Here is a 15,781-nt window from a genome sequence, read left to right on the forward strand (position 1 = left end):
AATCCTTTCCATTCTGGACACAACACCCTAACACTACACATATTTCTATTGTAATTTTTTTTAATCTATCTTCATTTGTCTTTACTTTTGCAGTGCTTTGCTTTTATTTCATGTCCTCTTAATATGTTTATATACACACCAAGGTAAATTCCTTGTATGTGTAAACCTGGGTAATAAACCTTACTCTGGTTCTGATTAATCTCAAAACAACTTACTGGATACATGGTTGAATATATATCCTACATGTCTAAGGCTATTTTTTATGGGGGCCCAATTTATTTGTATTGAATGATTAAGACATTATGGGATCAATAGAAACAAAATATACCAATTACAATATGAAACAATGCAATGCAATCTAAATAATCCTATTTTCTCCCAGAGTTTCAGGGATTATTGCAGGACATTTGTATTTAATTCCACAGACATATATAATGTGATATGTCACAAAGTCTGTTTTCATTTCACAACACTTTCCTCGTGATAAGTGTAGTTCCTAATGCTACTCAAGTATGTTTATTTTCCTTAAATGCTACTTTTGTCCCTTTCTAAATCCAGACAAACAGGGCCGAGCAAGTTATGTAAATGTAGTACTCTCAGCCCTCGTCCTTAAATATCAGGGAAACAGCTTGTTTTATCTTGAAAATCTTAAACCGGAAGTACACTCCTGCTGTCTGTTTGCGTGACGCAGACTTTAGTTCGCTTCAGGCCGCCAAGCGAAACTTGCTGATCGCAGTTTACTTTGTGAAAACACGCCGAACTAGCGACGCCTGTCAGCCACCCGTCTCTGCCTAAACCAACTGCAACAGAAAACAGTGCTTTAAGCCCTACGATGTCCGGGCACGGTCACGATCATGGGCACGGGCACGGCTGCGGGTGCGAGGGGGAGCATGAGCCCGCGGAGAGGGGCCTGGAGTACGGACTGTACCGGCGGATCGACGTGGAGAAGCTGCAGTGTCTGAACGAGAGCAGAGACGGGGACGGGAAGCTGGTGTTCAAACCGTGGGATCGGCGGAATGAGCGGGACAAGGTAACGGCCGAACAGAGCCTCTGCCCCGGTCAGTGGTACTGTCTCTGTCCACTGTGGTGTATGTTAGCAGCAGAAGTCTCATGGGTGTTCCCTGACTCTGTCTCTCGGGTGAAGATGTAGGTGCAGGTCTGCAAGGGCGTTTGTCGAGAAGCTTCGCCGTGGAGCTGCGCAGTTGTTAAATGTAACACAACTTTATTGACATCACTGAAGCTGCCAAATGACATGAGTCTGCAGTCCTGTCACTTACCTCACTGAGGGTTGAGCAATATGGTTGAAATCCAGTGGTGCAAAAAATGTAAAATAGGTACTTGTACTTTACATGAGTATTGTTATTTTTAGTGTGATGTGTTCAGATCCATTTACTTGAATAAATGTAACAACGGTATTGTGTAAAAATACAAGTAAGAATCCTGCATTTAAAATCCTTACATTAGTAAGAGTTAAAACGTATTGGTATCAAAATATACTTAAATAATACTCATTATTATTAAAATAAAGTTCATTTGTATAGCGTTAATCAAAAACAACATTACAAATCAATCAAATCAAACTTTATTTGTATAGCACTTTTCATACATTAAAAATGCAGCACAAAGTGCTTCACAGAATAAAAAAACAAACAAAAATGCTACATATTGAAAACCCGCCCCTCCCACCCCCACATATAAACACACACACACACACACACACACACACACCACACACAGAGTCAATATAGTCAACAACATGGCTGGGCACTGAGGAACCAGGTGAGGAAAGAGCCACCTATGGGGAGCCATCCACACTGAGAGGTGTCACAGCCTACGGCCACAGGCAGCACCACCTCAGAGACCACCCCGACCCAGACAAACCGAGGTAGGCTCCACACATGGTGCAGAGCCCCCAGTACTCTGGGCCTGAGGGATGTCCAGGATGACGTCCCTGCGGGCAGACCGGGCAGACCTCTCAGTGTGGAGGCCCCCCATGAGGAAACACTGGAGCTAAAAACTAAAAACTAAAAGGCAATATGATAAGATAAAACAAGTATGAGATAAAATAATGATAAAATGCATAAAAGTGTAAGGATTTATAAAAAATTAAAGATTTAAAGTTTAAAATAATATTATTAATAATAAATAAATAAATGAAGATTTAGAAACTTAATAATAATCAAATGCATAAAGATTTAAAAATAAATCATTTTAAAGCATTAGAAAGTAAAAAGAACATATAATAGAAGAATTAAAATAGTAAAAGAAATCAGTTAAAAGCCAGATTAAAAAGGTGAGTCTTGAGCCTCCTTTTAAAAACATCAACAATCTCTGCAGTCCTGATGTTCTCCGGCAGGCTGTTCCATAAGTGAGGGCCATAATGGCTGAATGCAGCCTCCCCGCAGGTTTTTGTTCTCACTTTTGGAACAATTAAAAGGCCGGTGCCGGAGGACCTCAGGATCCGTGAGGGTTGATATGATAAAAGCAGATCAGATAAATAAGATGGCCCAAGACCGTTAAGACATTTAAAAACTAATAAAAGAACCTTAAAATCGATCCTGAAACACACGGGGAGCCAATGCAGCGACTTTAAAACTGGTGTGATGTGCGCCTGCCCTCTGGTCCTCGTCAGCACTCGTGCGGCTGAGTTTTGGAGTAGCTGCAGATTAGAGATGGTCTTTTTGGGAAGACCAGACAGCAGGGCATTACAGTAATCTAAACGACAAGAGATAAAAGCATGCATCAGCACCTCCATGTTAGCCTGAGAGAGAAACAGGCGGACTCTGGCTATATTCTTAAGATGATAAAAACCTATCTTTGTTACATTTTTGATGTGTGGAATAAAACTGAGCTCAGAGTCAAAAATGATGCCCAGGATCTTTACACATTGTGCAGGTTTAAAATCTTGTAGTTTTGGTAAAAGTTTCTCTCTCTGGCCTTCAGGACCAATAACTAAGACCTCTGTTTTGTCCTGGTTGAGCTGTAGGAAATTCACTGCCATCCATGACTTGATATCTAAAATACAGTTTAAAAGGGCATCAATTGGCCCTGTGTCATCAGGAGACACAGCGATGTACAACTGTGTGTCATCTGCATAACTGTGGAAGCTGATGCCGTGCCTCCTGATGACGTCCCCAAGGGGAAGCATGTATAGATTAAAAAGAATTGGACCTAAAATTGACCCTTGGGGCACCCCACACCTGATTTCATGCGTTCTGGAGGAACATGTATCCATACTTAGAAAGAAAAAACGATCTGTGAGATAAGAGCTGAACCAGTTAAAGACAGTACCAGAGAGGCCCACCAGGTTTCTGAGTCTGTTTAATAAAATGTGGTGATCTCCTGTGTCAAAGGCGGCGCTTAGATCCAGTAGTACCAAGACTGTGAGTTTTTGTGAATCAACATTAAACCTGATATCATTTAAAATCTTTAAAAGGGCTGTCTCAGTACTGTGGTTTATCCTAAAACCAGATAGATATTTCTCTAAAATATTGTTTCTTTTTAAAAAATCATTTACTTGGTTAAAAACCAGTTTTTCTAAAATCTTACTTAAAAACATTAAGTTGGATACAGGTCGGTAATTATTAAAAATGTTGGGATCTAAATTACTCTTCTTCAGAAGGGGCTTTACCACCGCGGTTTGAAGGCAGCGGGGAAGACACTTGTCTGAAGAGAGTAATTTACTATATTTAAAATCTGTTCCTCAAAGAATCCATAGAATGTCTTTAAAAATGATGTGGGAATCGGATCTAAAAGGCAGGTTGTTGGGTTTACCTGGGAGAAAACTCGACCAAGTGTCCTTGCATCAACCAGGGCAAAACTCTCCAGTGTTTCCTCAGGTAAAAGCAATGATCCAGGTGTGTCAAAAATGACATTCTGTTGGGATAAAAGACTGGATCTGATATTGTCAATTTTACTTCTGAAGTGGTCTGCAAAGTCCTCGCAGAGGGCATCTGTTGATATGTTGGATGATTTATTAAAATTGGTGCTGGTTAAAAGATCGAAGGTGGAGAAAAGAAATTTAGGATTGTTTTTATGATCGGAAATGAGTTTTGAAAAGTGGGATATTCTTGCCTGTTTGACTGTTTTATTGTAGGATTTGAGTTGTTCACATAGTATTTCAAAATGAACTGTCAGTTTAGTTTTTCTCCACCTCCTCTCTGCACTCCTGCATTTTCTTTTCAGTCTTTTGATATCATCATTTCTCCACAGGGGTGTAGGTTTTTTTTATTGTTTTGGTTAGAAGTGGAGCCACTGAGTCAAGTGTTGACTTTAATTTAATGTTAAAATTGTCTACAATAAAATCACAGGGTGCAGCTAAAATTTCAGCAGGAGTGCTCTGTAAAATCTGGATAAAATTTGCAGCCACTTCAGAAGTTAGGTAGCGTTTCCTCACTGTTCTCACTGGGGCCTCCTGATGGCTAAAACTGGTGATGTTAAAATACACACAGTAGTGGTCAGACACAGCCAGGTCAACAACAGAGGACACAACAGTGGACAGGCCATAGGTTATGACCAGGTCCAGGGTGTGTCCTCTGTTGTGAGTTACAAAGTGCTTAACACATAAAAACACAACATTAAAGTACACAGTTAAATGTTTGACAAACCAGACTATATATACTAAGTATAAGGGGAAAAGGAGAAATAAAGTTACATTAAAAATGAATCATTAAAAACTGTAAAAAAAAAAAAAAAAAAAAACACCAAGGAAAAATGCAAAAACTAAACTAGAGTAGCAATGTCAAGAGTAATGTACGGTGTAAGTCACTGGTTAAAAATAAAAATAAACCTAAAAATGTACAGGAGAAAATAAAGTACGAAAAGTAAAAGTACTTAATGTATAGAATGGCCCATTTTGGAATCATTTAACATATTAATGCATCATAATTACTGATGTATTAATATGTACATCACCCTAGTATTGCACCTGTTAAAGGTGAGCTAATTATAACACGATGCACTGCTGGATGGCTTAACCTATAATAATATATTATAACCTACTTTATCTTTATTTTGCATCAGTAATCTCTAATATTGCCATTTTTAGTCTCTACATTTATTAGTCAGTTCCGAGTTACTCTGCAGATTAAGATATGACATTAAAAACATATGAAGAGTTTATAAGATATGACATTAAAAACATATGAGTTTATGAAATGCAGTATATTGTCAGAGAGGTCAAGTAATTAAAATTAGCTCAGCCATGATGACATATGACATTTAAAAGCTACCTATCCATTGGTGCATCACTATTTGGAATCCTAATATGTAATATATAATAAAGTATAACTCGGAGGGGCCTTTTCTTTTAATGTTTTAAGTTTATTTAACTGATCTATAGTTTTACTTTGAATAAAGGTCTTTTATTTGTAATTGAGTATTTCTACATTGCTGTACTGGTACTTCTAATTAATTGAATACTTATTCCACCACTATTGAAATCACGATTATGATGTTAATAAGAGTTTTTTATTAGTATGTCAAAATATAGCAAAAGTTGTCAAATTCATATGTGAAATAATATAACTGGTGTTTGTAAAGATGATGAGATTTTCATTATTGATTATAATGCAGATTATTTTCTTGATTAACTGACCAACCATTTGGTGAATAAAATGTAAGAAAATTGTAAAATAATGCCCCACTGTGATCGTTCATACTAAAATCTTTGTGGCCTTCAAACCAGTCAAACCAGTATCTGATTGTGTCTGTGCAGATTGTAGTGTTTGTTTTATTGCCGCTGCTTCCCTTTGATGACTCAGAAAGGATTCACACTTGTTTGTCTTTTCTTTTTCAGTATGTGGAGAGTGATGCAGATGAAGAGCTGCTGTTCAATATCCCGTAAGTCCTGAAATAATCACCATCACTGTCGTCGTCATCATCAATATTAGTCTGAACATTAAGCTTTTCTCCTGAATGAACATGTTGTGCTTTTCTGCCTGTATTATTAGTGGCCGGGCAGCCTAAGCTGCCAGGACCCTATTGTTATCCTGCATGTTCTTCTTCTTGTTCTTCTTCTTCTTCTTCTTCTTCCAAGGAAATCCTACTTCCCATGCACGAAAAATCACCAAACTTTGCACAAAGGTCCAGTCCCATGCCAGATTGCCTCAGCTGCAAAAACAGGCCAATAGTCCTGATGGTGGCGCTACAGCAAGCCTCTAAAGTTCAAAATTCTGAAAATTCACAACAAATCAACCATATGTGCTACAGATTTGCAACTTTCACCAAAATGTAGCCCCAATACTGAAGAAACTTTTGTACATTTAAACCTATTGCAAATTATGAAGTCCATCAACACACTTTTTTTTTCAAAAACTGTAAAACTTATTAAACCTATCTCCTCCCACAATTTTTGCTCAATTGACACCAAACTTGCTACAGAGCATCTTCAGACTGTCCTACACAAACCATCCACACAGATTTTTGATTTATTGAAAATTGAGCCTACAGTGCATCAAAATGTTTGACTGTAAACAGTATTGTAAACATATATTTGCAAATTCTTGCTAAATACATTTTCAATGTTCATTTAAAAAAATGACAAAATTTTGTCATGGTAGATGATGTTTGGAAAATATCAGAATTTTATCTCAAAAACTGAATTTTTTACAGCATTTTGAACAATTGAACAACAAGTGAACAATTGGAGTCAATGCAAAAATGACATTTTTAAACATCAGTTTTTCACTTATGGAGCCAATAAATCATTGTTAAAAACAAATTACCAACATCTCCATGATGTCTAGATGCAATTTGTGTGTTTTTGGATTTTTGTCTTAATAACTGAATTTTTGACAGCCGTTTGAATTCTGCCTTTACACACCAACAGCTGCTGTCTTGCACACAGGTGACTGGCTTAGTCAATTTGTGAAACTACATGTTCTGTTTGCCAATTAGCTCAGCGAGATAGAGGGTGGTTCTTGGTGTTGAAGATTGTAAGTTCAAGCCTCAGCTCATGCAACATTTCCATATGAGAAATCTACCCAAACTTTTCATAAAGGTCCAGTCTCATGCCAGATGTCCTCAACTAGAAACACAAGACAATAGTCCTGATGGTGGCGCTACAGCAAGCCTCTAAATTTCAAAACTTTGAAAATTCATAACAAATCAACCATATGTGCTACAGCTTTGGAACTTTCACTTTGAAATTTGTTTTTCCATGGCATGGATGGCTACTGTCTGGCACCCTGATGCTTGGCTTAGTCAGTTTGTGAAGCCACACAGGAGCTGTCACTTGCCAATTAGCTCAGTGAGATAGAAGACAGACCTCAGTCTCAGAAGTTGTGAGTTCAAGCCTCAGCTGAGGCAGAACGGACATTCTAATGTGAAAGTCCTATGTTCAGGCATCATGCTATGTGGATTAGAGACTACCAAGGTTAAAATAATTATGATCCAGGCAGTTTTGTGGAGAGACAAATACTCTTTATCAACACCTTTCCCTGTTATCCCTTGTCTCTTTTCCCTGTTTATTTGGCTTAGCTATCAGTCAATATACAGAGTCTATCCAATAGCTACTTTTACATTTTAAAAAATGTTTTCATCTTTGTCACCATGGATAATGTTTAGCTTTAAGCTAGATCAGGCCAGTTTGTTCATAATTGCTGGCAGTTAATGTTATTCTTACTTTCTTGTTCTTGAGTTTTTTCTTTCCTTTGTATATTATGAGTCTGATCACTTCAGCCACTCATCCACAATTTGAAGGGCATGCCATAATTATATGATGTAACGTCTATGTTGTGATATGCTTTGTTTTAGTGTGTGTGTGTATTACATTTTTCACAAGGGCTTTTACATATACCACACATTCAGTGTTTTATGATGAAATAGATTATGACTTCTTATCAGTATAATGAGCTAGAAGAAGTTTTAAATATATATACCCAAGAGTTGTCTCTTGCTAATAAGCTCAGTGAGATAGAGCATAGTCTCTTATGCTTAGAAGGCCACCTTTTTTCATCCTCCTATCTGCTTGTTGCTCAGAATTGCCTAAAATTGCCCAGCCTCAACCATTGCTGCGCAGCAGCTATAATTATGAAATGTGCTTTTATGTAAGTTGGCAACAAGTTTTTTTTTTCACTGATAGTAAGAAGTTAAACTCTAAAATGTTTCTGGTTATAATTTCATTTTTGGTTTTTCATAATTCTCATTACAGCTTCTTGTCGTTCACGCCTTGCTTTTTTGGTCCTGAAAGCGCCTCTGTGTGATTTCACCCTGTTTTAGCAGTGAAGGAACTGTGTGTCATCTCTTTCAGTTTTACAGGGAGCGTGAAGCTGAAGGGCATCATCATATCTGGAGAAGATGATGATTCTCATCCTGCTGAGATTCGACTGTGAGTGTGCTTTCAGTGCTTCTTCGATTAGGGAGCTAACCTGGCTGGATTTGAACTGGGGACCTAAACCCCCCGAGGCCATGTGGACACCCTAAAATCTTAGTTCATAAATAAACTGTCTTCATTATACAAAAACAGGTGTTGATGGGATTTGAAGTCCTTTTAAAATAAGAAATGAAAACCTTCAAGAAAAAAAACTATAGTTAAAGTGCCTCTGTGCCTTCCCTCACTAGAGGGCAGTGATTTCATTAACATATTTTCCACTCCAGGTATAAGAACATCCCTCAGATGTCCTTCGACGATACTGGCAGAGAACCCGAACAAGCCTTCAGACTCAACAGAGACCCTGCTGCTGAGCTAGAGTACCCAACAAAGTGAGAGCATGCACAGTGTTTTTTATCACTTCAGCAACTTGCAGCCCTCAAGCAGGAACTGTTAGTCCCACCAAATTCCCAAATCAACATTGGAGACACTAATGAGATCTCAGTGAGCGGTACATTCAAGACATCTGCAGTCTGAGTTTGACACTTTGGCTACATTCATCTTATTTTTTAAATGATGCCAATGTTATATTCCCGTGTGAACTGGTCTGCACCCTGCATTGATCAGAATGTGGAACAAGAACAAGAACAATTACAAAGCTGTTACATGCATTTGAATGGAAGTAAACATGGAGACACTTGCAATTTCCTTTCTAAGTTAATGTGTAGTTGAAGCCAGCGAATTTGTGAGCTGATGATAATGAGGATGATGAGAAACAGAGCAATGGCTGCTACTTCTTTGTCTTAGGTTAATGTTTAGGGCTTTTATTGACTTTATTATAGATGCTTGGAGAGAGAGAGGAAAGAGGAGAGAGAGAGGATGGCACGCAGCAAAGGGCTGCAGATTTGCAAACTTGAACCCTGGTTGCTGCTAAGTAAGGACTCAGCCTACACACATTGTGGCAGCTAGCTGGACACTGATAGCCGCAACCAGCTCACTGCTGACAAAGCTTACAGGAAGATGTCTGTTGAAAAGCCCACTGCAGGCAAGCAGGCAATCTTTAGTCAGTCTTAATCACGTCTTAATCACATCTTGACAAAATCCAACATGTTTAATATTGTTGTAAGTTTGTATTCTTGGCTCATGCAAATATTGAAGTTCAATGACATGAACATTGTCAACAACCAATAGCTGCACTCTCTCTTGCACCAAACAGGATGCAGCTAACCAGGTAGACAGTCAACATAGAGGAGACTCTGGACATGCACAAGAATGTGAACAAGTCTCAGTGCTCTCAGTGGAAAAGTCAGAGAAACTGGTGGAGTTGTGGAGTGAGCAGGAGTTTGTGTGTAGTTTGGCGTGTATCTGATCCTTGAACGAGCACTTATTTTAGTGAGCAGTCTTAATTTTAAATGGTTAACCTCTCATTCCCACACTCTCCTCCCACTAAAGTAGTGCAGCTAACTAACCAAGGCTGGTATTGAGTTGAGTCGGCAAAATCCCAAATTTAAAGTTTGTGCTCCAATACAGTTTATCTTTATGGATTATATTCATGCCAAATTGACAAGAACACCGTCGATATGTGACGTCTTTTATCTTGTGCTTCTAGTGTTATGTGGTTTGGCTTAATATTTTCCACCAGGAGCAGGATTGGAAATAGTATCAAAAAGAATCCAGTTGTAGTCTTGCAAAAAGTGACCCTGCAAGATCCACAGTCTTTGTAAAATCTTATAGGGTGTGACTAAAAACTCACATTGTCTTAAGATGGGAGATGGTGTCAGACTTAAGTGTTTTAAAATAAACGTTTTCTAGTGTATGGTAGGTGTAAGATGCAGTGAAATTCGATCTTCGTGATCTGGTCAAAGAAGCGTTCAAAACACAAGTGGAACCAACTCTCTGCTTTTCTTTCTGTTTGTGCCAGTAAGTCATGCTTGTCTCCGCATGTGTATGTGTTTCAGTTTCATTTACACACACAAACACAACATGCCATGGCTCGGGATGGACATGTTTAATTTCTCCTTCACAAATATATTTACCACAGTGTCACTACAGTTCACTGTGGCCTGTTTTGAGTATGTATGCATTCCTAATCTGTTGTCTCAAACTGAAGTGTCTTTCCTGTTGGTTTCCAGGATCGCTCGTTTTTCCAATGTTAACCATCTCTCCATCCACATCTCAAAGAACTTTGGAGCAGAGAGCACCAGGATCTACTACATCGGTCTGAGAGGAGAATACTCAGAGGTGAGCTTGTTCCTCTTTTTTTCTGATCATCTAAAATATCCTAATAATGTTGTAGATACAAATGTATAAGTGAGGATACACTCAATATTAGAAACTCCTCTGAGCAAACTATCAGTCAATGCCTCTCAACAAAAACTTACATTATAACCTTCAGAAATGGAGGATTTATTCCAGGATTGTTGTATTCAAAGTGGCTGGCTTTTTTAATCCTTGATGAGTTCCTTAATGTAGGAATTAAGTCCGGACTGTCTCGAGACTCTGCGTCCAGGACAGATGAAGTGATTAACCTCAGTTTTTTTCCCCAGTTGTTCTTGGTTTGTCTATGTGCGTCATATCATGACTGCACTGAAAGGAGACATTATTTTGACTCATCTTTTATCCCGGGGGCAGATTCTTTCTCAGAATATTTTGATGTCTCTCTGGGCATCATGTGATGGACCTGAAATTGTACGGTTTGACCACTGTGTGTAATTGCCTTCAAAACCTGGTGCTGTTGCTGGGTGCTCGGTTTAGTTTGATTAGATCCTGTTTGCTCCATACGTTCTGGTACATTTTATGTCTTTGACTGTTTGTTGTCACTCTCTTGAAGCTTAATGTCAGGGCTTCTCACAGTTTTATTGTGCCTCCACACTGCCAAAAGCCGTGATATGAGGCCTTATGTGTTGAGGCTGTCTATCTGTCAGTCCGTCTGTCCCATTTTTGTGAACTTTACATCTCAGGAACACCTTGAGGGAATTTCTTGAAATTTTGCACACTTGCAACTTTGACTCAACAATGAACTGATAGTCTGGCAGTCTTTTTTTCAGCATTTTACCATTCCTGCCATTCTCCCATTGTGTTTAAATAAATTAAGTTGACATTGTAACAAATACACATAGCAGAATTGTATTACCAGCTGTTTCCCCCTCCCTAGCCCTGTCTTTCCTTTTATTAATAGATATAACTTGAAACACTATACACTCTATATCTTTGAATGTTTGTTGACCTGTCCTTTTTATGTTCTTTAGGCTCACAGACACGAAGTGACGATCTGTAACTATGAGGCCGCAGCGAACCCTGCAGATCACAAAGTGGAGAGCATCATCCCACAAACCAACTTCATTTCCTGAAGAAGCTTCAGAGAGTGAGGAGTGAGAGGAGAAGGATGAGGAGCTGTTTCGGTTTTTGTCATTGACAAAAAGTCAAAGATGAGATCAACACTGCGTCGCAGCAGGTTGGTTCAAGATCGACAGGGTCTGAGCACTGAAATCTGAAGACCAGAGAGCTTTAGATGTGTTTGGAAGTGCCAAGTTGTTGCTATGTTTTCTATGGCAAGAAAGAGTGAAGGTCTATTGTGGGCAAAAAGCTTAATAATAATGCATGAATTGACACTCAGATAAAGTCTGTTGCTATCAGTTTAACCTGTATAATCCGATACATGTTTAAAGATGTCCACCAGTTCAATAAAGTCACAGCTACTAAATAAATCATGGAAGGCTGGAAATAAATGATGGTACTGTTTGATTAATTAGAGACTTTTGTTGCCATGTTTACAACTTTGATTCATAATCAGCTTCTCAGGAAGACTTTTGGGTACATGTAAAGAAACTTCAGTTGCTCTCAAACATCTACGAAAAAAGAAAGATGCTGCCTAATTACAGTCAGAAGATATATGTTTTAAGCAGCTCTGGACATATGAGCACCTTTTTAAATGTGTACAAATTTAAATAATACCTATAATACTCCATTAGTTGTCTTTTGTAAAGTCAACACATTGTCCTCTAACTAGCTCTGGATATTTTCTGCCACCTAGTGGTTTAGTATTATTATATTGAACAAAAATTTAATTCAACACTTGCTTTTGTAAATTTTTCACAGGTTCAGATAGAAGATTTTAAGATCTTAGACTTTTTATGCACTCAGTTTATATATTTCTGTCAAATTTTGGTCACAAATTTGTTAAAATCCTTGTTAGTGAGCATGTGTACTTTTGTAAGATAATGCATCCACCTTACAGTTGTGGCGTATCAAGATGCTGATTAAACAGCATCATTATGACACAGGTGTATCTTGGGATGGTCACAGTTAAAGGCCACTCTAAGATGTGCAGTTTGATCAAACAGCACAACACCACAGATGGAGCGTGCCATTGGCATGCTGACTGCAGGAATTTCCACCAGAGCTGTAGCCTGTCAACTGAATGACTGAATGAACCATAAGACATTTTCAAAGTTGTTTCTATGAATTTGACAGTAAATCCAATCAGCCTTACAACCACAGACCACATGTGGTCACACACAGCTGATGCGATAGTTGCTTTTGCACAAACTGTCTGAAGTCGTCTCAGGGAAGCTCATATGTATGCTCATCGTCCCTACCAGGGTCTTGAGCTGACAGTAGCTTGGCTTCATAACCAACTTCCAACTGTGCAATATTTTACCACCTAGGTGCAATAATATCTTTAGGCTGTATTTTCTAGATTTTCACAATATACTGTGCTTGTCTATATGCTACACACCATGTGTGTATTTCAGTTATCCTGTGCAACAGTGTCTGTATAAGTGAAAGGTGTATATAATGTATACAGATTTTACACTCTTTTGTTTTTATTTCATCTAATTTTTATTATTGTAATATTTTTTCCTTTTTTAGCACTCAATCACTTTTTTTGCTTTTTGTATCTTGCTTCTGACTCTTGGGCTGCTGTAACATGTCACCTTCCCTGGCTAATTGGGTGGCTGGTTGGATGTACTGCCAAATTCAGGGAAATGATGCTGGAGATATGTTAAGGTTGGGAAATTAACATTCAGTTCAGCTCTGGTGGACATTCCTGCAGTCAGCATGCCAATGGCACATTCCCTCAAAACTTGTGGCATCATATTGTATGATCAAACTGCACATTTTAGAGTGGCCTTTTATTGTGACCATCATGAGACACACCAGTGTAGTAATGATGCTGTTTAATCAGTGTCCTGATATCCCACACCTGCAAGGTGGATGGATTATCTTGTGCTCACTACCACAGATTTTAACAAATTTAGGACCAAGATTCGAGAGAAATATATCTATTGAGTTCTTAAGAAAAGTCTTTATTTTAAACCTGTGAAAAATGGGAACAATAACAAATGATGCATTGAAAAAAAATTCAGTGTAGATCTTCCATGGGTTTCTTTAGTCCAAAAAGCTCTCTTTGTTTGTCCTCAGTTTATCTGTGTGATGAGATGAGTTCCCAGTGGTTGATTGATACATTGACTCAGTTAATTAAATAAATTTGCCATCATATGAGGGGGAGAATGTTAGTAGAGTCGAGGGAATTGACGTTCAGGAAGCCTGTATGAAGAATTGAGACTCAGGCTTGGACCACATCCAAGACTTCCTGCAGCAGAGTTCTGTTTTAACAGCCTGTGTGATTTCTCTACGCTTAAATAGAAACATGCCACATCCACATTGCCATGTGACCAAAGCTTACCCCCCAAAAACTCCCTAAAAATGATCTTTTTACCTTCATTCCTTCTATTTTCCTTCACAGAGGAGTGATATCATCTTTGAATTCACTACGTTAGTAATGCAGTGTGTTGTCATGCAGTGAGCAGCAGCCTGTGAGGAAATTTATGGGAATGTATAAGCTCAGTGTGGAGGACCATATGTCAGTAAATGTGACGTTTGAGCTCTCCAAGTATGTTGCTATATTAAAATGCAGCAAAATGGAAGAATTGTGTGTTTGATGCTTAACCGTGCACTGAAATGATTTAACAACATATTGTCTGCTCTCTGATTTGATAGTGATGATGTCTACATACTGTTAATTTTATTAATTTACAAGATACTTTTTCAGAACTTTTTAAAAGCAAATATTTATGAAAATATTTGAGTTTAGAATAATAAAAAATCACTTACCTTTAGTGGTATCTACTCATACAGATTGCACTAAAGTCTGGCAGTATAATATTCATGTGTTTCAGACTGTTTTTGACGACTTCAGGGAGTCCATGTAATACAAACAAAAGAAGACAGAAATATAAAAGTGAGCAACCAGTTGCTTTAAACCTATACTGAAAATTCACAAATATAAGTGTATTAAAATCTCATTTTTCATATAGACTGTACAGCTACCAACAATGTCACAAAGAAATGTTGCAGTCATACTGTTACAGGGATGTATAGCTCATATCTGTTATTCTTATAATAGCACAGACTGTGGTGGAAAACCTATTCAGATTATTTACCAAATTAAAAGCAGCAATGTTAAAATACTTCACTACTTATTAGACTGGTCCTGCTGCTGTTGATTTTTAAGTTTTTATTTGTCACATTCTCAACATCACTGGCAGATTATGAGACAGGACCCTGGGCACAGGTATGCAAAAGGCCCCACCACGTACGTCAGGGAAAGACAGAGACCTTGTGGTGATTTTAAGTCTCTTTGTAATTATCATGCATCTTTTTGTGGTTTTATATATTTGATGTTGTCTTTTTTGGTCATTTGGTGTCCCTTTGTGGTTGTTTTTCCCCTTTTTGTTTATATGTTTTTTCTCTTTGCACTTCATTTGTATCTTTAAAGCAGCTTAGATTGGGAAATAGACTCCTTTCCCATTGCCAGTAGACTAGAGCTGTGTTAGGACTGACACTTTCAGCCCCTGGGCCTGTGCCCGTTGGGCCCGTTCAGTAATTAATCCATGCTCAATACATCTCTATATTGTGCCCCCTCTAGTATTGTGCTTGGAATAAAAATATAATATAAACATTAAAAATACAATTGATGCAACCAATAATGAAAATATATACAACAAAGATAAGATAATATGTGCAAATGTTGAATACAGCATAGATAATAAATATGGCATAATTGATTATGCATTGATTATCTTCAGCAAAATGTTGTGGTGTTATCTGTAACAATGTATCATGTTTTATATAGAGATTATATGTTTTGAATGTCTTATCTGATAAAGTAACCAGAAAGTACAGCACAGAAATTATTGTAATGGAGTAAACAGTACAGTTTCTGTCTCTGAAATGTAGTAACGTTAAAGTATAAAGTAGCAAGTAGTATCAAGTAAATTAGTAAATATACTTTACTTACTCCTCGAGATACATTGATATATTTTTTATTTTATATGGGCTAAAAGCAATGCCTCATCGTAAAAAAACCTCTCAATTACAGAAAAAGTCCCAAATTCAACATTTTATTTTTTAAACAACACAAGTATTATCAGCAAAATGTTTTTGAAGTATCAAAAGTACAGTATG

General features: G+C 37.8%; 1 protein-coding gene across 1 annotated transcript; it reads left to right on the plus strand.

The window, feature by feature from the left end:
- Positions 1 to 689: 689 nt before the first annotated feature.
- pithd1 (PITH (C-terminal proteasome-interacting domain of thioredoxin-like) domain containing 1) lies at positions 690 to 12,056 on the plus strand. Its single transcript, XM_033638038.2, has 6 exons — positions 690 to 1,030; positions 5,798 to 5,841; positions 8,252 to 8,329; positions 8,599 to 8,703; positions 10,444 to 10,552; positions 11,560 to 12,056. Exons 1-6 carry the CDS (start codon positions 833 to 835, stop codon positions 11,659 to 11,661), a joined length of 636 nt encoding a protein of 211 aa, XP_033493929.1. The 5' UTR covers positions 690 to 832; the 3' UTR covers positions 11,662 to 12,056.
- Positions 12,057 to 15,781: the final 3,725 nt, after the last annotated feature.

Source organism: Epinephelus lanceolatus, chromosome 16 (assembly GCF_041903045.1).
Source record: "Epinephelus lanceolatus isolate andai-2023 chromosome 16, ASM4190304v1, whole genome shotgun sequence".
Classification (NCBI taxonomy): domain Eukaryota; kingdom Metazoa; phylum Chordata; class Actinopteri; order Perciformes; family Serranidae; genus Epinephelus; species Epinephelus lanceolatus.

Bases quoted from the DNA above. Each gene is read 5' to 3' on its own strand.
- pithd1 (XM_033638038.2), top strand. From the start codon at position 833: ATGTCCGGGCACGGTCACGATCATGGGCACGGGCACGGCTGCGGGTGC. The intron at 5,842-8,251 runs GTAAGTCCTGAA...CATCTCTTTCAG, and splicing joins GAGCTGCTGTTCAATATCCC to TTTTACAGGGAGCGTGAAGC. The intron at 8,704-10,443 runs GTGAGAGCATGC...GTTGGTTTCCAG, and splicing joins GAGCTAGAGTACCCAACAAA to GATCGCTCGTTTTTCCAATG.